This window comes from Ostrinia nubilalis, chromosome 4, assembly GCF_963855985.1.
Source record: "Ostrinia nubilalis chromosome 4, ilOstNubi1.1, whole genome shotgun sequence".
Taxonomy (NCBI): domain Eukaryota; kingdom Metazoa; phylum Arthropoda; class Insecta; order Lepidoptera; family Crambidae; genus Ostrinia; species Ostrinia nubilalis.
In genome coordinates this window covers 4948719-4974840 of record NC_087091.1, presented here as the reverse complement: position 1 = coordinate 4974840, position 26122 = coordinate 4948719, and the positions used below count along the sequence as shown (strand labels likewise).

Here is a 26122-nt window from a genome sequence, read left to right as displayed (position 1 = left end):
ACAAAAAAAGAAAACAATATAACACAAAACTAAACAGAATCAAAAACTAAATTAACTAAAAACTAATGTATTAAGAAATGCCACACCCGAGACACTAACAGGGGGACGCCACCGTCAATACCGAATCGCATGTTCCGCTATTCGCCAAATTAAAACTATTTACTTGAACGACGGTGGCGCCCCCCCGCCGTTCCGCCCATTTTACGACTGGTTTGCGATTACAAATTGCGCCTAGCAAATCAAGTTCCAGTTCAAGTTGTAATTAAAGTAAAAATATTATATTTTTACTTGCTGCATTTCGCGGCAGATCAGAGAAGACATCGGCAAATTTATTAAATACCGTCGGTGACTCAGCTGTCAGTGGTTTTGTATTTATGGTGTATCAGTTTATTTTCAGTAGATAAACCTACACAAATCGTAAGCAAGGACTTCGGTAGCTGCCGAAGATGGCAGTAGAAGTGGCAACTGGCAACCGAACCGCAGTCTCTCTAAGTAAAGCTGTCTTGCATAAAACATGTTTTGTATAAAATCAAATGGGTCATCAAACGTCGTACCTACTTTTAATGTCAAAGTATTTTTTTCAGGTGCCAATTACATAACTCCTAATATCTAATAGATCTCCGTTTCCTTTCTAAGAGAACGCGTTTCTCCCAGAAATGGATAGGTAACGAATGTGATCCAGGGCATTTTCCGCACTCGCATGTTATGACACGGACAGTTACTGTGGAAGAACTGCCCATGAAAATCATCAGGTTAAAAACATAACCCACCTTCTGTCTGACGCAGTAGGGTAAAAAAGAGATGCCACTTTAATTCAGTCATTTGTTTGACGTCAAGATGACGTAGAATGTTGATGTAGGTATATTAATATATCAAATTCCGGAGTAATGTACAGTCGCGGAATGAAAAGGTTCGTGACCTTAGTGTCGGTTTTCGCTTGCACTAGGTACTGTAAGAGTCAAACCTGCCAACATAACCGTGCAAGAAACAGTGCTGCTAACATTTAAATAAATATGACGTTTGCTAACGAATAAGGTTTTGCTTGTTTATTTTTCTATCCCATCAGTGCAATGTTACAAAATGTAGTTTTTTTAATTTAATAGATAATGGCAGGTTGAACCAACAAGAAGGTTTTAGTTTATCAATCATAATAATCTTCTTGACAAGTTAAATCGTCAAACAACTTTGATCTGAATAATTTTGAACTTTACTGACGAACAGTTAAAGATTATTTTTGTCTAACTCGAGATTATTCTGTAACATAGTTTCAAAAGGTAATATATTATTATTATGTGCTCGCGATTCAATGAACGAATCAATTTGAAAACTGACGAACCTTTTCATTCCGTGACTGTACATAATATTTGTTATCTTTTGTGTGATAGACGCTGCAGGTGTACAATAGGAAACAATAAAAATATCCTTGCATCACAGCTCTTTCCTTGCATCTATTGGTACGTGAACTAGAGAGGAAAAATACGAAGAAAAAATTAATGCCAGAAGTACTTTCTGTGTAATCATTAATGGGATTTGTATATTAAGTAATAATTAGATCGTTTCAGCCGAAAGACTGCTGGATCTGGATCCTCCCCCAAGGATTTCCACAAAGACTGGTCCTGCGCCGCTCGCATCCAGGCACCTTCCGCGACCTTCACCAGATCGTCGGTCCATCTAGTGGGAGACCTGCCCACGCTACATCTTCCGGCTCGTGATCGCCACTCAAGAACTTTCCTGCCCCAGCGGCCATCAGCTGTACGAGCTATGTGCCCCGCCCACTGCCACTTGATTTTAGCGATTCTGCGGGCTATGTCAGTCACTTTGGTTCTCCTGCGGATCTCCTCATTTCTGATTCGATCACGCAGGGAAACTCCGAGCATAGCACGCTCCATCGCCCTTTGGGTGACCCCATTCCAGTCGCGTCCTCTTAAACAATAATGTTTCTGATTGGACTTTCTTTTGGACACCAAACTACATAACGAAAATCAAGTCAAGTTCGAGACCACCGAAAAGACAGACAGAGGCAAAGATTAAGTGAGTAATGACTACATTTAAGGGTTTAATTTTGAACTTAACAGCTTAATTTTGAGCAGAGAGATTTTATAGAACATCATTTAGATCTAGTTTTGAAAACTTGTGTATGTAATACTTTACAGTTAAATAAATACTCATTTATATACGTTATAATATCTTTCATCACATCACATATAAGTATAACCGTTCAATTAGGTTTTGCAACTTTTCATATAAACAATTAATTACGTGGTTGATTAAGTAGAATGCGTTCATTAGTCCAAGACAAAGGTTGCAATCGTTACATAACTACTATATCGTTCATGTTTACAATGTTTGTTTGTACAAGCGTGTATGTGCGATGATTGGTATCTTTTCTGGCGCAATAAGTATTTATTTTGATATAGTGGTCTTCTGAGACATAAAGTTGTCCGTTGAAATGTAGAGCATTGCACTGCATCTAATTGAGAGATGGTTCATTACGAACATCATCCCGAAAGCTTCAAAGTGTCAGTTGTTGAGTAATAAATTAAATTATTATTTCCGCACCGCGCTGTACAAACCATATGTCATCTCTATCTGTTACGAGCGATTAAACCTCAGCGTTGGTATCGACTTGATTAATTTAATATAATATCATGAATATGACTGTGCTAAGTGCTTGTCTGCAAACCGAAACCGTGTTACATTTTTCGTCGGTGACAATAATTTGACTAAAAATAGACGCTTGAGTGTTATTCGTGTCAAGCATGTGCAAATAAGTTATTCAACGTAGGCGTTTCGACATTAGAAATAAAACTTCCTTCCGACCGATCGAAGAAGTCACGAGAGAACATTATTGTCTATTTATCATCGCGTATCGATCACCTGGCGGGCGACGGCGGCGGGCGGGCGGCGGCACCTGCGCGCGCGCCCAGTCTACGCGCGCCCGGCACCACGCGCGCCCGCGACGCGCCACCATGCCGCTCTACTCGGAGCATATATCGAACATGTACTTTAGTGGATCACCCTCGTATACCGGTTCGTCCTACAGTTATGGAAGTTCAGTGCCACCTTTCGGATCTTCGTACAGTGCATCCTATCTCAACCCCGGCGGGAGCTACAGTACCCACTCATCGCTCGGAGGCTACTCCCGAGCGCCCATATCTTCGAGATGGATATCCAGTTCTGGGAGAAATTATTCTCCCATTCTCAGCACGATCTCGGAAAGAGGTTCTGCGAGTCCGGTAAGAATAAACAGCCCACGAAGAATTCCTATTGCGAAGAGAACATATGGGACTCCAACTTACACTCCGCGCCCTATCAATATCAACACGGCTGATATTGATGTGTCTAAGGACAGGTATCGTCATAAAAATGAGCCCGCCCCTGTGATGAGTCCTAAGACATCTCCGAAACGAGAGGAGCCTAGCACTAGTAGTCCTAAAACATCTTTGAAACAAGAGGAACCTAGCACTAGTATAGAAAACGGTCCCTTCATGCCGCGAGTAGATGGAAAACCTGAAACAGGAATTGATTCGTCACCAGGTATACAAAGGAGTACGATAAAACGTGGTAGGACAGTAGTGAGGCTTCACACGATTAAAAGACGTGAAAGAGATTCTCCTCGAAAACCAAACGAAGATCTTCCAAAACAGGATAACGAAAATACAACAGATGAATCTAAAATACCAAATGTAGAAGATCCCACGGAAAATTTGTCATGGAGGGAAAGATTATCTGATGAATTAGTATATAAGGGTAAAAAAGAAAAGAAATCGTTAGGAACGAAGCTTGTTGAGAAATTTAAAATACGAAACGACGATGATGATGTACCTATTCAGGATACCTCTCAGCGTATATCAAAAGCTCCTGCTCAAGATACCGCTCAGAATATTTCTCAGAGTACTTCTAAGATAGAAGAAAGTGTTCAAAGCTTACCGACTCCTCCTGTGGCTAACACTACAGGTGGGCTTAGCAAATCTCCAGATCGGCGTTGTTCTATGGAGCTTTTAGCTGAACAAGCTAGTTTGTTGGACTCATTAATACGTAGTGAAAATCTCAGCACCACTAGTTTAGATTTAAGTAAAGTTGGTATCAGTGATAATGCTAAAAGAAATGATGAATTGTTCCAAGCAACTAAAAGAAGAAAAAGTAATGATGGAGAAAATCCCTTAAAAACGACAAAATCGGATCATTCCTTACATGATAGTTTTAAATCGTTTAGAGATGCCAGACAATTTCCTAAACGCCGAAGCTTAAAAAAATCTTCGTCAGGAGGATCAATTTGTAGATTAGATTCTATAACTGAGTTTCCAAAAGGAATATTGAATACTGATCTACCCTCCATTGAAGAGAGTAGACTTTCAATTAAAAACGAGACTCCTAAAACAAAACCAAAATTGAAAGCGAAGATTACCTCATCAGTAGACGTAGACGTGTCTCCGCCAAAAAGTCCTTTAAAATTCAAAGTGGAAAATGTTACAGTTGAAGAAATTCCACGAACACCTAAGAAAGAAATTGTGTATAGCAGTGTCATATACCCAGCTATAGAAACAGGGGACAAACTTGAAAAAGATATCGAAATCAATACTCCGCAAAGGACTAACAAAAATCGAAAAAGTATTAAGAAGAAATCAAAACCATCAACTGATGAAACATTATCACCAGAGCCAGATGACGGTAACTTCTGGGAAAAAATTGGAAAACGAGAAACAGTGTATTTATTGAAAAGAAAACAAAATATTGATGAAAGTCGAGAAAAACAACGAAGAGCATTATTTTGGTTTCCCGAAGAACATGAATTAAATGCAGACGATAATTATGAAATGGCCGAAAGTGGTTTGGAATGTAGGGTGAACTCAGCTCAACAGGAGGTTATAGAGAAAGAACTTAAACCATCGTCAGAAAATCAGACTGAAATAAATATAAATAAATCTGATTCAGTGGCATCTGCAGTTGAAAAACATATAGAACCTTTATGTTTGAATGTGGAAGTACCAAAAACTGATATTGGTTCAGAACAGCTAAAATCGGGCGTAAAAATAAAAGAAGATGAACCCAAAGAAGCATTGTCAGATAAAAATGAGGAACAGAGTTTAAAAATAGAAGAACATAATTCTTCTTCTAACTTTGAGAAAGATACAGTAAATGCAGAAAGTAGTGTGCCAAATGCTGAACCAATTTTCATTAAGTCAGTTGAAGTAAATGCTTGCGATAATATCGGGACACCTACTACTATACACGCTGAAACAAATAATTCAAAAACTGACCCAATAATGCCAGAAGAAAAGCCTACTAAAATTTGCCATGATAAGAAAACTGACAAAATTGCAGCTTCTAACGATAAAGTTAATGAAGATTCTGTCAGCAAAGTAAAAGATTCGGAAACCGACATTTCTGTTAAAAAAGAACAAAAAGAAGACACTGCACAGATGGGTAATTTGACTGACGATTCTCAGCTTAAAAAATCTAAGGATTCGTTAATACCTAGCAAAGAAGAAAATAAGGCAGTAAGCATGTCGACTTCGTCAAAGGAAACTTATCTTCAAGAAAAAGACGAGTCCCAAAATAAAAGTAATTTAAGTAAGAAAATAGAGTCGGAACCTCCTAATGACAGTAATAAGTCTCAATTGCTATCTAAGAATTCAAAAGAAAAAAAATCCAGTGGTGCTATGCCAGCCACCGAGAAAGTTCAGCATAAAAATGAGACAAAGGTTTCTCCAAGTGAACAATCTAAATTGAAAAGTAATGTCACATTGCCAACTCAAAAAGACTCGAAAGTTAAAGACGTATTAAAAAAACCTATTGGAAATGAAACTAAAGTCCAAAAACTTAAACCACCAGTGATATCAGCTGTACAAAACGTCGAATCTACTGCTAAGCCTTCCTCTTCTAACCAAGTTAAACAAGAAGAATGTGCAGTAACAAATGTTGCACCTACAGATACGACTACCAGTATTATTGCACTAGAAGATACATCCGATAAAAAAGATACAATTAGCAAGGAAGATGAAAAGGATTCTAAAGTTCTTGATGTAAATATTACGCCAGTTTTAGAAAACATTCCAAATGAAAACAATGAACTTAAAACTGAAGTATTAGTACAACAAGAAGGTATAGGAGAGGATAAAAAGGCTGAAAATGTTCCTAAGATTGAAGAAAAGTTAATAGAAGATGCGAAACCTCAACCTGAGGTAGCAGTGAAACCTGCACCAAGTCCTAGAAGACCTGTGAAAGAAGAAGCAGCCTTGAGGCCCTTGATTGCAACTCCACGTCCACTCCAAAAGAAATCTCCGCAAGTGATTCATTCAAGTTCCTCAGAATCATCGTCGGAAGATTCATCTGATGAAGAGGATGAGGATGAATCTGATTCGAGCGGGGATTCAAATGAATTTTATGAGTGCGAAAATAATCCGGATGGCAGAACCTCCACGGGATCCAACGACTCCGGGTTCGACTCATCAGCTCCAACTTCTCCTGCGGGATTTGTTCACATCAAGAAAGGTAGGTTTAGGATAGAGCTCTAGACAATAAAACACAAACACACGACACGATCAGAACTAACTTTCCACTAACTTGTACATATTCCTATCGAGTGCCCGAATGCTTTTGCACGGCTTAAAGCGGATTGGTTTAACTACTGCGGTCTTTGATGACCGCCCCGTAACTTAAGCCGCGAGTTGTTTTGTTTTAGACTGTGACGTAAACTGCCATCGCAAGTGTGAAAAGTTGACGGCGAACTTGTGCGGGGTGAACCAGCGGCTCCTGGTGGAGGCTTTGGCGGCGCGGCCCTCGTTTAGGAAAGGTGGGTATCGAAATTGAACAGCAGTAGAGGTCACATCTTGTACGGAATGTATCGGAAACGTTAGCGTCACTGATACGTCACGCGTCGCTCAAAATAAAGCTATGTTTTATTGGCTAGCTATCGTCTGTAACGGCTATTATTAGTTCCACGTGTAAAAATACACGAAATTGTGAGATAAAAGAATTGGTAACATCTTTTATCAACGTTATTCCAAAAAATTAAGTAATGAAAGTGAAACGGATTCTGAAACAGCATTAAATAAAATTTGAAAAGCACAAACTTATTTTTGAATAAATTTTTTTAAAAAAATACGATATTGGTTGTAAATAAAAATCTAAAATTCTGTTATACTCTTTTTAACGTGATGATAATAATATGAAACAAGAAAGTAATAAACGTATAATGAATTGTGCGTATTTGTTGTGCTCCGAGTATATTGCTGCGTAGGAGCGCGATGCGGTTGCTACAGTCTGGACAGCGGCCAATCACTCGCCTCTCACCTGTATACAGAATTAATAGCACCAATTGCTGCTGAAATTAACTTAAACAAATGGTTGACATCACATTTGGATCTAAATATACCTTTTGTAGAATACATTTGTACTGTAGTAAACATGATTTCGCGCGTCTTTTGTTTAAAGTAAATGAAATTCAACTTTCTGGATATACATTGTATATGAACTTGACTGTCAAGTTCATTGTAATTTGTCAGATTAATATTGATGATTATTAGTCAGATGTGCTACTTACAATTAATTAATCGACATCAAAGTCATGGTCTAAGCACTTTAAATTTGATTTAAGAGTACATAATATGCAAGTCCATTCATCGATGTCCAACAGTCTGCGATGGATGCGGATGCCAGCGTCCCATCAATAAATCGATGGTTTCCTAATAGTCGATTATCTGGCTCGGCTTCAAACGTCACCAGCGTATTTTTATTCCCAGTCGACTCACTGGCACTGGCTCGCGTTATGGCCGTTTTTGAATTCGTTTCTTGTTGCTTTTCAACTAAAGCAAAAAATTACATAACATCCCCCCGCTGTCCAAGACTTAAAAATTATAAATTTTATAAATGACGATCAAATTCATTTAAAATTCACATCTGGTGGACAATATACCTACCTACAACTCAATTATGAAATCGTCTACGTAAATCCCTACAAACGTCTAAAAATATAACTACGACAATCCGCATGAAATGAATACCTAATGATGTAAAACGCAAAGCTCTTTCTTACATGCTCTTACTTTTTCTTACAACTTCTTTCACTCTCTCTATATCTTGCACTACACTTCAAACAACTGTTTTCATTTTAATTTCTTCTATTACAATTCTGTCTATTTAAAAATAACTAATGGAATTATGGTTTCTTCCATTATCTTCGACAAAAGCTCATTTAAATACAACAAAACAAGTTCGATAAGTAGGAGAAGATGGCAGATTACTTAAAGTTGTTTACTTAGGTGGCGAGAGCCCTGGCTCCTCGGCGGGCGCTGCGCAAGCGCAAAGCGACGCCACCGACGTGCTAGAACAGGAGCTTGGTGAGAAATGCACAAATATAAACAATTTTTATCTACTTGTAACGTTGGGTCTGATTCCGAAATGCCGTCATTAAACATCACTGAAAGACGTACAAAGCAAAGCAAATTACGTTTTTTGTTAATGTTTACATCATAAGATCCTACCTACCTTAGACCTACTAGTGGAAAAGTTATTGCAGAACTACTTAAAAATTCATAAAATCAAGATGACTATACTAGTGGGAATAAATATATTTAACTAGGTTTACGGTCCACTTTCAGAATCGGCCCCAACACCAACTATCTGCTAGCTAGAATAAGATTTTAGAATAGTAAATTGGGGTTTATTATTGTAGTGTGTAGAGCATACCTGTGACAGCTTGAGTACATTTTGCTTGCAGCCGCTAACACACACTATTCACAAACCGCACACCGAGATTTTATAGTTCTTGCAAAATACGAGCGAGCATTTTGCGTGTGCTTTATGTGTTCTTTCACTCACACAACGTACATAATATTATAACTATAATAAATCCGTAATAAATATGGGCAGATACTTTATCCAGCCAGATATAATTTTAGTAGCGCTCATAAATTGCAAGGATTATAAATGGGCCATAAACTAGACGATTGTACTTACACTTGTTATTTATTTGTTTAATTTTGAGCAGATGAACCTAACATAAATATTATCCGGTCTTGATTGGGTAAAGTTAATCAGGTGAAGCCATTCTATTTTTCGTCCAAATAAACAAGACACTCAATAAATCTATTTTGAGGAATGCTTTTTCGTTCCGTGTGCTAATAAATTTTTATTTTCCGGTACAATCATCGACGAAAACGAATTGTGTTTGGCTTCTATAAATACTGGTGATGAAGCGTAGGCCTTTCGCTGAGAGAGCAGACCCCGATTCGTCTGAACAGGTTCCGCATTCCATATTTCTCCCAAGTTTAATTATAGGACACCCTTAATATGTCACATTGCGCTCTTACTGCGATGTAATATTTTACTCCGAACGTTGTACTGTCACGTAAATTTTGTGATACAAATAAGACGTTGAAATTTCGGGAAATGGTCTGAAATACATTTGCTTGTGTTTGGTGATAATTACAAACTATTATTGGGTTTCACAGTCCACTATCTAGTTATACTAAGAATATAATTTCAGCTTTAATTTAATGCAATAAACGAAAGCCAAGTCTTCTAACAACAAAACGATTCAGCAGTTCGTTACTTTTACTTGCAAGAAAAAAGATTCAACTTTATTTAACACATGCAAGTGTCAGCTAGTTGAGGAGTACCGCTCATTTGCAAAGTTTTCGTATTTAACGGCATTCGATTTTCGATTCGATTCGATTGTTAATATCACAAACAACGTCTTGTGTAAACGTTTATTTAATTAGATTCTAGACAATTTAACCAGTCATTGAGTATTCCTAGATTGTATTTTAGGTTTAAGAAAAGCTAATAGACGCGGTATTATGAACGCGTTAGTGACTATAAACAATGAATTATTACCCCGATCGTAACTCGTTAGTGGTAGATTTAATAGCTCGGTAAAAATAACATTTTACACTACGTTATTCCAGAACTAGCTTTACAAATTGGATTTAAAGGAAAAAGTGTTAAAAGAAACTGGTTGCTGCAAGCACAGCGGCGGAAAATGGCTGGTAATGACACAATGAAATAAAGTGAAATTTCGTAGCGTTTTCGTAGCACCGTAGCACAAACGACTTTATATTGACTACTGAAATTGCTAAATTATTACATAATGATGGTATAATTTTATCTAACTCATCGCAACATTGATTTACAAATATATAAAGCATGATATGAGGTACCAGCACTTCGGTGTGTATTGAAATTTAGAAAAGTGCGTCATCGGGAAGAAAAACAAATGAACTACAGCATCACGGGTCATCGACAACATGATGGTGGCTGTAGTATGACATAATCCGAGTACATGTGTGACATATTAATCTCTTTCACCTCGGTCGGGATCGAGCACGCTAAAAATATTGGCCGGCTCGGACAATATCAAGGTCGCGCGGTTTTATTTTGCCAAATTCACGGATTTGCGAGAATCACAGTTTCCAAAAGAGTTTTTGAATCCAGGACTTTGTACTTGTTATTTCACGGTATTTTTGAGCCCCAAAACTTGCAATATTTCGGGTATTAATTTAAATAAGCGTATTTTATTTAATTTCCGAAATCTATTGTTTTTTCAATTGCTGAACAAGGGACCATTTTGATTTATTTGTTGTCAGCTGGGACCATGAAAACAAGAAATATAGGTAAAGTGAATGATTAAAATCCGAAATATAAACTTACATAAGTAATCAATGTCCTATGTGTATTTACTTGTAAAGGAAAATAATTTCAAAAATAAACGGTAATTGTTTCAACCGCTTCGGTCGATTTAGATACTCGTAATTATTTGATTGGAATAATAAACTGATATTGAATTAAAATAATCAGTCTTGATTAAGGACCATGTTTCTAATCGGACTCGTTTGAACACTCGCTGTCAAAATAAATAATACTTACGATTAGTTTATTTGGCATCGAACCCGTCTGGGGGAAGTCTCGTGGCTCTTCTTAAATGCTGGGTTCGGCACACTGCTAACAAACAAGTATTTTCATATTATTAATTGGCCACTCTATTATAAGTTTTGGTGACGACAGCGGACATAGCGTTATGAAATGGGATTATTATGTCTGTCGTATAAATAATCTATTGTACGCACATTATATTACGTGCAAAACGTCCTAGAAATTTACTTTCGCTTGGGCACTCGCAATGGCGCTTGATAAATTACCTTGTTTTTTTTAAACAGACATGTTTTACAGATTTTATGTAAGTTCCATAAAAGTTCATGTTATGGCAATACGCAAATATATTTCCCATTAGGTAGGTATAATACAATAATATACTTATTATTTAAATAAAGTATGATTTACTTTTATCTGCTGCTTTACATAGAAAAGCCGAAAGTTTTGGGATCAAAACACGACGATAACTAGCTGCCTGTACGTCAGCTGTGTACAATTTATAAAGATGACATCAAAAAAGTTCGTCCACCGCTTAATTAATCATTCGACAAATCGAGTTAATGTTAACACGTCAAAAAATAAAACATAATTTGCGACAGAAATCGGAGCCAAGTTGTCTGGAATACTGGAGACGCGATGTTTGTTTGTAAAACTAAAAGATGATGCCTAGGTAAATAACTCTTTTAGAGGTCAATGGTAAAACACTCATTTTTTTGCTTTGAAAGTGACCGTTTGTCACCTGATAGGGATCGGTAGCGGGAAAGGATGTTTACGAAGATATAAATCTGAGAAGCAATGATGAGTTGCTTGAAACGAAATGCCAACACACGTGCGGTTGTAATTCATTTCACTCAAATCGTTTGAGCATTAATTGCAGTCTCTATGCAGCATAAAAACGCAATTATTTTGAAACAGCTTTTTCACTCGGCTCTATATTCGTAGATTTTGGTTTGGCTTAAAAATATTAAGTATAACGGGAGTCTTGCATACCTGTAATATTGTAAAGAAACCTCCAATTATGATGAGAACATTATGAGACGTAGCACTCTTATTTTGATTATTTTCGAAGTGGTTAGTTTATTATTAAAGATTTAAAATTAGATAGAGGAGATTCACAAAGAATTTCAAAACATAATCAGCAACTCTCTCTAATTCGCGAAAGCTAATTAAAGAAACTTTTCTGAATGTATTTTGGAACATTTCCCCGCTTCGTTAAACTAAAAATTTCCAATGGTTCGTTCACTTCTGTTTAGGTTCATATGTTTGTCCGCATGGAATTTGAAATTTCCCTTAAGACTGTTTATTTATATCTCATTTCAACACTATCTTAACATTTTGCTCGCTTCTGAAACAGTTTTTCGTGTGATTTTGAATATTTTATTTGTTTTTACAGAACAGTCCACAGCATACGGGTTATTCAAGAAGACAGGGCGGTTCACGCCCCCTGCGAGGTCCATTCCACGATTCCGAAAATATGCTATTGAAGACTTCCACTTCATCAAGGTCCTGGGCAAAGGCAGCTTTGGCAAGGTGAGTTTGAATGTGACAAGTTATGTACATGGCAAAGTCCTAGTCAGGGTGAATGAGCCGCTAAGTATATAGGCATATCTGGAAAAGACAGCTGCTTACTTTAAAATAAATAAGCTTGCAAATTTTTATGTACGTTTGCGTCACCAAAAACAAATATACTTATCATTCCAGATTAATGTTAAAATTATTTACGGACAAAAAACTCAAATATAACTCTTACATCAGATGCCGTGATGAAACCGTTGCTTTGACACGAATTCATAAAACTCATTGAGTGGCCTATTTCCCGGAAGAATGATAGTGACATTTATTTATTATTACTAAAGTCCCTTTAATAAAAAGAAAAGTAAATGATTTACCATTGAGCGTTTAAAAATAAACCTCAGTAGCTTTAAATTGTGATAACAATTAGTATTGTTTTCTTTCCGATGACCCAAATGTATGCAGTCGAGTGCCAGCCCGTCGACGTGACTGCGAGCGGCTTTATAAATGGCACGCAGTATCGGCACAACCTAACCCTAATTGATTTCAATTGAGATAATGGACCTATTAGCTGATCACTGAACTATAGATGTTAGGAACAGAAAAAAATGAAATTGAATACATTGAGACCTCGACTTGTAGCTGAGATATAGTACGTCTGTGTAATTAACAATTCTGCTTCGTTCACAAATGCTGTGAGTTCTTAAAGTATCATCAGCCAATATTATTCTAGCCTTTCGTAGAGATTCTACGATTGTAGTACTGTACCTCTAGTAGGAAAAACTTTCGAGTCCGTTTCGTTGCGTATTCAAAGTGTCATCGAAAAATTTTGTATGAAAAATTAAACAGCGCCCCCTATATTATAGCCGCCCTAGGGGGCGCTGTTTAATTTTTCATACAAAATTTTTCGATGACACTTTGAATACGCAACGAAACGAACTCGAAAGTTTTTCCTACTAGAGGTACTGTAGTTTGACGTCATGAGTTGTTCAGCTTCTCAGACCATGTGACACGATTTATGACAAAGCCACTGTTTCAAACACAATATTGTAAACGTGGGTAGTCAAAAATGCCAATAGCTCTATTAATAGAAACACAAATCAGTGGTTCATTACTTAAAAATTTGGAGTAGTGCCCCTATTTACTCCAATGCAAAAAGTTGAAAATGAAACAGTATTTTGAGCTTTCGTTACGAAGAAGCTATCTAATAAAGTGTCTGATAACTAGGTTTTTCGGGCTTTAATGATTAAAATATTTATTATGTAAGAAGTACAGAGACTGATAAAAATAAATTTCGTGGAAAGTTGTATTCAGCTTTTCTTGTTTTATAGTAGGCACACACAATAGATATTAAAATGCAAAATGTAAGCGAACTTCAGTCCCAAAATAAACGTACGCAACCGAAACAAGGAGGTTTTGCCAAGAAAAAAATCGCTTTTCGTATTCATAACAACATTGAACGACATCGCGAAGTCCGCGATGAGAGACGGCTCCTCGAACCAGTGCGACTGTACTGTACTGTGCTGGTAAAAATAAGTGGCGGTAACCGGTAAAATATGTGTTGTCAAACGAAATGATATTGATGTCTTATTTGTATTGGCATAAATATAAATGGGTCCGTTTTCAGTTGAAAGGAAAAACAAATGAAGCACGATCGTTGTAATTTCCGTGTTGACAAAAATTATAATATCTTTACAAGCTTCGTAGGCGCATATTATCTATGTCTGAATGAGCTATATCTGTCTATTCACGCAATTAAGAAAAAGTTTTATGTGTGATAGCAACGTTGTTACCGCAAGAAAATGCTATTCCCTGCAATGCTCTACCTTTCTTCATAGTGAATTTGATGCTATCTCTAAGTTCTTATTGCTGAAATTTACCATTTTGTGGTCGTATACACAATCAACATCCCCTGAGTCCGCCAATGAAGACGTTACCAATACGTTTAGTTTATTTCCCTCAATAAAACCACACGTAACAAATATTTATAAGCTCTCCATCGACGTCACGTCGCTACAGCTTTAATGGGTTTATTTGCACATGTCTAAATTGACTTAGCAACAGGCATTACATTAATATTCGGAAGCTTCATTCATTTGCAATCCGGGATGTGTATGTTAGAGAAGGAAGATAGTAAGCAGACATGCAGTTACATCCTAAGAGTTAAACGTCACACTATTTTGCAACACGGTCGTTTATTTGAAACAGCTTTCAGCCCACGGCTTCGCCCGAGCGGAATTTTGTCTGTCACAGAAAAACTTTATCGCGCGCGTCCCTGTTTCAAAAACCGGGATAAAAACTATGCTATGTCCTTTCCCAGGACTCAAACTATCTCTATACCAAATTTAATCAAAATCGGTTCAGTGGTTTAGGCGTGAAAGCAAGACAGAAAGACAGAGTTACTTTAGCATTTATAATATTAGTAAAGATAGTGTTAGGTAAACGTTTTTATTAAATTAAAAATTAACAACAGGAGAGCCGACCCCAAATAATTTATTAGAGGATCTATGTATATCTTCTATAAGAATAAAATGAAAATAAAGTTTATGGCGACAAGGATTGTATCAAAAATTGGATTTTAGATTTAAGTCATTTCAGACTTGTATTTGGTTTGCGATTCCTAAAAGCGACATTTTTTTTTTTTTTTTTTTATTAGGTCTGCAAAACTGGTTTTACAAAGTTACATACATAAAATAAACTTAACTTATTTGGCATTAATAATGTAAAACCTCCTAGATGCAAACACCGCATGCATATAATAATATTGTGTAAACAGAAAATGTTAGCAAAAAAGTTATTAGCCTATGTACTTAAAGTTTCATTTAACATTAGAGCAGCAATAAAATTTACTTAAAAGGTTGTTTTTGATAGAGGCGATAGAACCGTGAAAAATATCAACTTCGGTGCGAACAGAATTACAGCCCGACGCAATGCGATAGAGTGGTGAATGCTGACCGAGATTGGTTTTGCATAGAGGATTTTCGAAAGTTTTCCGATTCAGTAGGCGGCTGCTTGGGCGTGGGACGGAGAGTGACAGTCGCTCGAGGGTGTAAGAAGACTCCAAAGATCCACGAAGCAACTTGCAGGCAAAAACTACGTCAGACTTCCTACGTCGAATGTACAGTGGCTCCAATTTATAGTGCGAAAGGCGTTGAGTGTAGCACGTTAAATTACGGCATTTGTTGTCAGAATACGCAAGGTGGTATAGAAAACGTCTTTGAACTCTTTCCAATCGATCAATATGGACTTGATAACAGGGGCTCCAGACAACACTGCAATATTCAAGAATACCTCGTATCAGGGCGACGAATATCTTAATCGTCAGAGAAGGCTGGTTGAACAACTTCATCTGACGATTGACAAATCCAGAGAGTCGAGACGATTTGGCGATTATATGATCTAAATGATTTCGAAAACTAAGCGAGCTATCAACCATAACACCTTAATCTCGAATAACCGAAACCTCTTCTAGTTGAACACTTCCAATTGTGTATGACGCGATTTTCGGTATTTTTCTTCTAGTAAGTCTTAAAAAGAAACATTTGGTAGGGTTAAGACGCATGTCGTTAGCTTCGCACCAATCCATTATGACATTTATATCGTTTTGCAATATAGTAACGTCATGTTGATCCGAGATTATTCGGTATAGTTTAAGATCGTCTGCAAACATTTTAAAATTGCTCTGTATTCGAGTACAGAGGTCGTTGATGAAAATTAAGAAGAAAAGTGGCCCCAAGTGAGAACCCTGGGGCACCCCCGACGGTACAGGTGAAGCCTTCGACGAAAAACCAAGAAAAGCCACCAGCTGTGATCGATTTAATAAATACGACTCACACCAACGCAACAAGGAGCCATGTATACCCATATTGGCGAGTTTCGTAAGTAATAGATCGTGGTTAACTAGATCAAACGCCTTCTGAAAGTCTGTGTATATCGCATGCACTTCCTCCTGATTGTCAAGAGCCTGCGAAACATCGGTAATATATTCGACCAAGTTGGTGGAAGTTGATTTACGTGGGAGAAATCCATGTTGATTGGGATTTATCTGTCTCTGGACGTGAGGCAATATCTGTTTGTACACTATTGATTCCAAAATTTTACCGCTTATGGAGAGTATAGAAATGGGACGGTAATTTCTGACACTATTCTGGTCTCCAGACTTGTGAATGGGAGTAAGGTGGGCTAGCTTCCATTTACTTGGAAAAACCCCAGTCTCTAAGGACTGTTGAAAAAGTCTTGTTAGAGGCTTGCATAGGTTGTCTGCACAATTTTTGAGGAAAATTGGAGGTAGAAGATCTGGCCCAGGGCCCTTATTGCAGTCTAAATTCTGCAGAGACTTCAGAACCTCGTCCTCGGTTATGATGCATTTACTAAGAAGGAGAGGGCAATTATTCTTCAGCTCTTGATCAGCAATGATGGGATGAGTGGGTAAATTGTTGTGTTTTGTTATGGTTCCATACACAGATTGAAAGTAGTGAGAGAAAAGATCTGCCACTCCTTGTCCACCTTTTGCCACAACTTCATCGAGGCGCATCTCATTTGGAATGGAAGTGCAATTAGATTTCCTCTCCTTCACATATCTCCAAAAGTATTTAGGACAAGATCTCATATGTTCGTGCTATGACATGACATGCTATTTCTACGAGCTAGTTATCTAATGTTGTTTACTGACTCAATATGAAAACTATTATTAGGTAAGTAGTTCTCTAGTTAGTCGTCACATTTTCTCGAACACATGTTGCAGTATTATGCGCTATAAACGTCGCCTATATCACAATGCCGGCCGATGCCCCGCGTTGTTACGGATGAGAACTGTGTCAAACAGTTAGGAAATCAAATGAAAATAGACCTAACTACCTGTGCACCGGAATAGACGAAAACTGGGTCGCTGGAGAGATGTTACAGTGACACTTGAAATACTCAATGATATTTAAAAAATATTTTCAAATAGAATGAGAGTTACGACAGTTTCGCTCTCTTAGGGAATGACATCGTCATACGGTGAAGTTTGTATGATTGGCTATCATTTTAAAAGTACCAATGATTATCCTAAATCTTGTTGTTAGGAGATTTTTAAAGAAAATATGAAGAGTAATTATCTTAGAAGTGGCCTTTCAGATGTTTATGACAAATCTAGTTTCCATTCCATTGATCTTTGTGAGATCAATGCAGCTGAATATAGATTCGTAGTAAATCATTAAGTTGACTCACCTACTTTTGTAAAATATTGCGATATTTAAAAATAAGGAAAGTGTACTTGGCACGCGCTTACAGAGGATTGAGACAAATGTAGTATGATTAACTTCAAAGTCAACAGCACGGTGTATTTGTTTGTAAGAACAATGAACTTTGCTTGCATGAATCAGGTTGGGGGAACTGGCTAAAGTTTCGAGAAACGCCTCTACGTTTTATTTAAAATACGAGATTTACATGGAAAATGTCAGTCACAATTGCTCTGGTTGATAAAAGGTGATGATTGATTTCATATAAAATTTTATCATGTTGTTTCATCACATTACAGTCAAATGAAATGAGACGAGAGCCACGCGTAGTTACGCGTGTAGTGCATGAACTCATGCAATATGATTTTGAAAAAAGACAAGTAGGTTAAAACGGTTATCTTCAAAAGGGTAATCAAATCGGTGATAGCATCAGCGGTACACCACAATTACTGTTTTCCCTATTCAAATGTAAATGTTTACATTGACTGAAGAGGAAAATCAGAAATTTCAGAAATCAGTAGTCAAATCTTGCCTAGATTCTAGGTATTGATGCAATCTGTTTTCCTTATACCTGCTGTAGGAGTAAAAATGTGCGTAAGAGCAGTTATGAGAAAACAATGTTTATTGTCTTCTCTGAGCATCGATTAATCTTTTATCTACTTTGTTAGAACAAAGATTTAATAATTGATTACTTGTGTGTTATGTTTCATGTTCTTTTCAGTAACTGGAAAAAAATGCTTCATAAACAAAATGTTTTATTAGATAAAGATCCTCAGAAATTAAACCACTGAAGCACTTGATCATTTCTGTAGGACGATCGTAGAAAAAAAACGTGATAAATATTACAAGCTCTTTGGAAGAGTCTTATATCTTGAAATTTAATTTATATCGACAAATAAGGCGTGGTTTCTCGAAACAATCGCAGCCAACACAATGGCCGAAGCCAAGCATCACAAGCCCCAATTGCCGCTGACCGTAACCCCCGATGGCAGCGTGCCCGCTGCAAGCCGCGGTTCACCTGCGCTGCACCAGCCCACCGCGTCCCCGCTATTCTTGGCCCCTACATCACCGGCCACCTTTCGCGCGTCACCGACCACGTGTCATCGTTCCCACACTATCTATAGCCATATATATCACTATCACTCGTACATCAAACCGACATGTCACGTGACCGCACTTGGTGCGCCCCGTCGCGTCGATTCGAGTCTAATCGTCTATGTAATAGTTCCGATTAATAAGTTTTCTCTTTGTAAAAACGACAATCCAATTATTATTCGATTTCTTAATCTGACATCAAGGATGCCCAATCACAGCCAAAACAATGCTACAGGTATAGTGAGTAGTGACATGATGCAATAGCAATGTTTACAATTTGCTTCAAAAGCCGGAAGCCAAGGGATCTAGTGCGACATTTGTCGATGTCATTGGTTTATTCTTAATCCTACGGCACTCTAGTTCTGATTGGTAGGTATAATTACGCGCACTTAAGGCTCAGAATAATTAGCTGTTAGATATAAATCTTATCCAACACATGTTAATTATCAGAACATATTACAGGGATTCGTAATTTATATATACTGTAGGTCAAACTCTATGCGAAGTTGAAATGCGTGTTTCTAGGAAGAAGACACGTTCAATTTTAATTAGCTTTGACTGACACGTGTAACTAACTCTACATTTGCAACTAAATTCATGAAAACGTCTTCAAATAAGCTTACATTTCATTAAATACTATTTATGAGTCCCGTATTCCAACCTGTAATTGCAATTCGCGATGTAATCCGCTACGTGATGTGTACGTAATGGCCGTTGGATATACATTTAGCTTTTGTTACGGTATACATACAGCACACAAAAACACGGTCTTATACAGTTGTAATAGGTACTATTTTGCAGGAAGACTTTATATCAGTCGACTGTACAAAGATACTTTACTTTCTACTGGGCATCCCTATCTTCCTGATGGCACAAGCCCGCGGCCCAGTTGTGGTTGAGCCGACGCCAAGTGTACGGAGAAAGCGCGATATATATGTAGCGCAGCGTCACGGGTGTCATACGTTTCCTGAGACATTTATCAAAAGCTAATGTTACTAATTTTGTATATGACAATTTGTTAACTGGACATCTCGTGCGCGGATATAATTTTATCTAATTTTCTTTGGAACTTCAGAACTTTGAGCGCTCTTTTTAAATTATAAATAAGGGTCGTCGTACGTAGAATAATAAAAGTTCATAATTGTATGGTTAAAATATACATCAAAGTACTTAATTTTTACACGTAATAGGTGACGTTGGATTAAATTAGCCTTACTTTATTCCGGTACTTAAATAAGATGTAATTAATATAGAATTTCTATTTCACAACACCCATAAACAAAGGCAATTATCATGCAATAAGGAGAGACATGCACTTAAAGTCTTCATATAAATTAAGGAAGATAGATATATAAATAAGCTCAATTAATTAGTAGATTTACCGCAAACAGCAAATTGATTCTGAATGGTGATTTATTTGGGTAAGGCGCCAAATGCATGGAGATCCTTCTGATGCTGATTTAACATGTTCACTGGGACGTCCAAATGGCGGATCCCCAAGAATTCACTTATGCAGAAGGATTCATGCCAATTCAAGCCGCAAATGTTTGTGCGGAGAATTTATTCTCTCTAAGGAACAAAGAGAACATTGCGATTTTGGAAATGAAATTTCTCAATGACTAGCCCTTTTTTGGCATCGTTACCAATGACAGTCGACACAAAGAGTTAGTTGGATGACGTAATTCCAAGAAGAAATTTTCACATACAAATTGTGTAACTTGATGCAAGGTATTCCCCTGCTTGTGTTAGGGTGGCTCGTAATGGATCGCGTCGCTTTATTTTTCCTATAAGGAACGTTTTATACCTACTTCTAAGATCCGATTCGACCAAACTTTTATCCGAGAATAACTCCTGGTACCTATAACTGGCACATTGACAGTTTCAGGATAGGAAATATGTCATAACTGACGATTTAGGTATTCTGAGATTAATATTTATTCTTGTTTGGTCAAATCCACCCTAAGACCGTTAAATAAAGTCAATAAAGTGGGCACATAGTTGCCCTTAAGGCCTGCAAAACCTTTGTAAACTCTGTACAAAGCATAATGAGCGAGCTTTTTCAGATAATACGTTTGTTTTACAGGTATTACTGGCAGAGCTACGGGATACGGAGTACTACTACGCCGTGAAATGCCTGAAGAAGGACGTGGTGTTAGAAGACGACGACGTCGAGTGCACCCTCATAGAGAGAAAGGTGCTCGCACTGGGCACCAACCACCCGTATCTTTGCCATCTGTTTGCTACTTTTCAGACTGATGTGAGTATATTTTTAACCTTCAGAAAGACTGAACTTTTATTTTTGGTGGTCTATGGTAGCAGGGAAGCGCTGGACGCAGGCCGCTACCAATCGATCAACATGGAAAGCATTGGGGGAGGCCTATGTTCAGCAGTGGACATCCTATGGTTGAAATGATGATGATGCTGATTATGATGACGGGAAATAAAGGGTTGACAGCGAAGAAAGTAATTTAGGACATGACTTTCATACGGCTCTCTACTTCAAGTTCGATTCGATTTCAAGCATGAACTCAAGCTTTTGATAAGGTACTAAGGTACCTACACTAAACGTAAGTATTCAGTTGAATTTAAATATTTAGTAAGATATAATTTTACCAGACTTTTGAATGTCTTTTTGTAACGTGCGTAATGTAATCAATACCCTAAACATTTTTTGCTAAGTGCTGACGTCTTTCTTAGAACTAATAATACGTACCTACATAAGAAACTGACAGACTGTCTGTTAATTTTAATTGGCCCGTGAAATGTTTACAAAACGTGCCTACGTTTTACGATAACAAAATAACGTTATTTACTAGACTTTTGCATGGATTGTGGAAGCGAAAATATCTAAACGAATTATTATTGTTATTTGCAGTCTCACCTGTTCTTCGTGATGGAATACCTGAACGGCGGTGACCTCATGTTCCACATCCAGCAAAGCGGCCGCTTCCCTGAGTCGCGCGCGCGCTTCTACGCCGCAGAAATCGTGTCGGGACTCAAGTTCTTGCACAAGAGAGGCATTGTTTACAGGTAAAGTTATTTACTTTTGCCTAATAGGTAAGGGGTTTACTTTAGTCTTTAATAATGGCGGTAAAGTAGTTTTAAATGTGTCTTATTTTTCTTCTAATTAAAAAGTACCATATTTGGAAAACAATCTGTAGTTAGATAGGTTGTGTCACTGTTCTGTAAAATACTATCTTGTCTTGTTTACAATTTTCTGTAAAATATTCATCTGGATGTTATGAAAAGAAACTAAACTTAGTTATACGAATGGAGAAATGAGGATACCTAGCTGTTCATTCAGATATTTTTTATGACTTGTTGTTCTTGATCTTCGCACCCAAAGTACGTGCAGTAATAGTAAATATTAATAGATATGACCTTGCAATAGATTGCTTCTTTGTAGACGTGTTACGTGACTCGCATTTCAAAACATGACGAATAGTGTTGTTTTTCTGCGTATGTCACAAATAGGCACGCATTTAGATGATTTTCAACCGACTTCAAAAAAGGAGGAGGTTCTCAATTCGACCCGTATGTTTTTTTTTTCTATGTTTGTTACGCGATAACTCCGCCAATTATGAACCGATTTGAACTAATCTTTTTTCGGCGTATAGGTAATACCTCAAGGGTGGTCCCATTTAAATTTAATAATAGAAAAAACAACCCCCAAGGTTGGAAAATTGGGGATGAACTTTTTTATACGCAATATCTCCGCCGATTATAAATCAATTTGAACGATTATTTTTTTGTTGAATAGGTATTATCAAAAGGGTGGTTTCATGCGAATTTGAAGAAAATATTTCACCCTCAAGGGTGGAAAATTGGGGATGAACTTTTTTATACGCAATATTTTTAATTTTTAGTTTTGTTTGAAGTCGGTTTTATTTTTTAAAAAAGTTAATTATATCATGTACAGTCAGCGTCAAATAGTTCGTGACACCCAAACTGTCCAAAAAGTTGAAAACAAAGACGCGTTGCGAACTTTTTTGCTACTTTGGGTGTCACGAACTACACGCTGACTGTATTAATTACGAAGTATAATAACGAAACATGAGTGTTTTTTACCCTCAGGGATTTGAAACTGGATAATATCCTCCTGGACTTTGACGGGCACGTGCGGATAGCAGATTTCGGCATGTGCAAGCTACAGATTTACTTGGACAAGACCGCGGACACGTTCTGCGGCACCCCCGATTATATGGCCCCTGAGGTGAGGACTAAGGAAACATTTATTAAAGTCATGTTTGTAACTAGTAGACCAGAGACATTGTGCCCATCTCCAAGAAAAAGTTTGCTACTTGCAAGTGAGGTAGTTACTACGAGCACCTACGAGTAATACGTGTCATGTATGGCGTTTCTATAGGGGTAATTACGGTTACGTGACACAAGGTCTACTAGATGCTACATGGATCGATTTTGCTACGTAACGGAAAGGAAACCTTACTCAATGTCATTCTAAAAATATATATTGACTATTGGTTTAAATGTTAGCTAAGTTAATAGCAGTTCTGTTACATTAAATCCCGTCCTTTCGTAACTCTATTAAATCCCTTGCAGATAATCAAGGGGCTGAAGTACAACCAGACGGTAGATTGGTGGTCGTTCGGCGTGCTGCTGTACGAGATGCTGATCGGCCAGAGTCCTTTCAGCGGCTGTGATGAGGATGAGCTGTTCTGGTCCATTTGCAACGAGATGCCGTCCTACCCGCGCTTCCTATCGCAAGAGGCGCTCACCGTACTCACGCGGGTAAGTAGATAGCTGTTTCTAAAGTTGAATAAAATTTTCGGAATTTTGCTTTCTTTTTCTTCTTAATAAAATTACTATTTCACTAGCGGTCCGCGACTTCGCACGCGTGGATCCCTTTACCCTATTAGAGGTAGAGTTTTGCAAAGTCCCGTCTTAGTGAGCACCTTACGTTCTAAAAGTGACTTGCAAAATTTGAGACTCCTAGCAGTTGTAGTATATGAGATTTCATGATGAGTCAGTCACCTTTCGCTTATTAATATATATTGTAAACAAAAGTAAAACTTTAAGCTCAACAAATGTTGCCTAATGAATACATGGCTTTATGGTTATTTTTGTTCCCAGTTGTTGGACAAAGATGCGCGGACGCGGCTGGGCGGCGTGGAATGCATGCACGGGGATGTGCGGGACCAGGAGTTCTTCCGACCCATCCACTGGGACCGCTTGGAGCGCAGGGAGCTCGAGGCGCCCTTTAAGCCACGAGTGGTAAGTACAGCTGGCTACTAGTTGTTGGATAGAATTGGGTGGACGCGGCTGGGCGGCAGGATTAGGAGTTCTTCACACACCCTTAATAGTTTCTGAACCAGCGACTTTTCGTGTGCGTCAGAGTCACTAAGTACCCATATTTTACATCGAAACAAATATTTTAAATATTGCTTCCCAGTTGCTACTAATCGTTAGATAGTTGCTACCCTCGATTTAAAGAAAATAATCTACTTTCTTAGGTGACGCGCCATCCTAGCATCAGAATGGCTGGTCACCTATCCAGCGAGAACAAACTGCGCTAGTTAAAAGGGTTTGTTTTTAACCAACAGTTGCTACTAACTGCTACCTTCACCCGGAGATTTCTCGGGAGGCGTCACGGGTTCGATGCCCGTTGCTAAATCAGACCGTTAGTCAGGGAAAAAGTAATTAATTATTGTCTGGCGTCACCACTAGGATATAAATAGGTATGGCCCTCCATGAACCAAGCTTGTTATTTAAATTAAATTAATAACAATTTCTTTTACTTACTTCCAGAGGCACCCGCTAGACACGCAGTACTTCGACCGCGCGTTCACAGGCGAGCGGCCGCGGCTGACCGCCGTAGAGCCGCACGTCCTCCGCTCCATGGACCAAGAACCCTTCAGGGGATTCTCGTACACGAACCCCAACGCCACCGACCGCTAAAACCAACCCAATTTCTTTAGGGTGGTAGTTCGAATTCGCTCAGCTAACGACGGAGCCCCAGGCGAGTGTAGTTTGTTATACCACGCCTATAAAGCTTCGTGATTTCAGCTCTACAACGGAGCTATATGAGGCGGGTGAAATGTTAGCGCAAGGCGAAGATAAGTTGATAGAATTGAATTTTTCGCACGCACGAAAAACATTTAATTCGAGTAGTTTAACGAGAAAAGTTGTTGAAATACCCTCCGCGGGCGGATCAGGTTATTATTTCGTTTACAGATTACTATGCATCAATTTCATAGGTCTGTACATATTGCGTAATATAGTTGAAAACGTAATCATTAACGTCATTAAATATTGTTTTGTAGATTGCAAAAACATTGTAATTATTGTAAATCGTTTTTCAGCTCCTTGTGTTATTTGAAAGCTGAAAAAGACATCTATCAGTAAGCTAATTTTCACGTGTAGCTTATGAATTTTAATGTAAAACAATACTCATAGTTGCATGATACTTTAAAGGAACATCAGTTCCTCATCTAGTCGTAAAATAAAATTAATAAGTACCGAATCATTGCTTACGGTAAGTATTTCATTAGATAAAAAAATAAGTGTGAAATGTAATAGTGATTTAGCAAAATGTTAGTTTGTCAAAGAATCTCAGTTGTTGATTTAATCATTGATTTAAAATTATATTCAATGTTGTATCTTGCATATCACGAAAGTTCAAACAAAAAGTTTCGTTACATATTACATTGTTTGTTATGAATAAATTACTTTAATAAACAGCTGTTCGTTTTATTTTGAGAGAGATGGGGATTATAAATGATACAGAAGAAATAATTTACCCACATATATTGCAAACTTAATATTGTGTCATATTGAATAATAAATGTACTATTATCACTTAAAACAAATATTCATAATAATATGTATTTCATATCGAGAAGCTATTAAATAACATATAGTAATAATACGATGACGTACAATCAGCATCACTAATTAATGGTAACTTATTATATCATAAAATATCTCATATTTCATACGCAATAGCTTATTATCAATTGAGTATCGCTTAAAATAAAGTTTATTTACCCCTTAATAAAACCTAAAACAGTTTCATAAGACGGTTTAATATTGATCTTGAGATTATGTAGAAATCAACATTTGATAGAAATTGATATGCCATCAAGATCAACCGTTTATAGCACTGTTTCATTTTTTATTTAAAGTGGGTTAATCTAACAACATCGACAAGCTGCAACAAACACATTGATATAGTACAATGTACAGTCAGCATAATAAAATAATAGTAACAAATTAACTAACATAACATATAATATAACACTAAAAGTAGGTACTTAAATGCAGATCCATATCTTAAATACAGTGAACACAACTATTTACTAACCATACAACAATAAAAGCATTTGAAGAGGCGGAAAACAACGTCCTAGTTTATATCGTGGTCATACAGATAGTGTACACAAAATAGGTTTTAATCTGAG

The 26122-nt window shown here is 37.5% G+C and overlaps 1 protein-coding gene across 4 annotated transcripts in view; it reads left to right on the top strand.

The window, feature by feature from the left end:
• LOC135088517 (putative protein kinase C delta type homolog) overlaps positions 1 to 25402 on the top strand; it is a 40545-nt gene extending 15143 nt beyond the window's left edge. For 2 of the 4 annotated variants that reach the window (XM_063983354.1, XM_063983353.1), the window contains 9 exons: positions 6686 to 6796; positions 8265 to 8342; positions 12269 to 12405; positions 20788 to 20961; positions 21580 to 21734; positions 22779 to 22917; positions 23265 to 23453; positions 23796 to 23936; positions 24471 to 25402. In XM_063983354.1, coding sequence (XP_063839424.1) covers positions 6686 to 6796; positions 8265 to 8342; positions 12269 to 12405; positions 20788 to 20961; positions 21580 to 21734; positions 22779 to 22917; positions 23265 to 23453; positions 23796 to 23936; positions 24471 to 24620 — 1274 coding nt within the window. In that variant the 3' untranslated portion in view covers positions 24621 to 25402. Of the gene's footprint in view, positions 1 to 2919; positions 6496 to 6685; positions 6797 to 8264; positions 8343 to 12268; positions 12406 to 20787; positions 20962 to 21579; positions 21735 to 22778; positions 22918 to 23264; positions 23454 to 23795; positions 23937 to 24470 lie in introns of those variants that run through there. The other 2 variants (XM_063983351.1, XM_063983352.1) reach the window with 2 other exon arrangements.
• Positions 25403 to 26122: the final 720 nt, after the last annotated feature.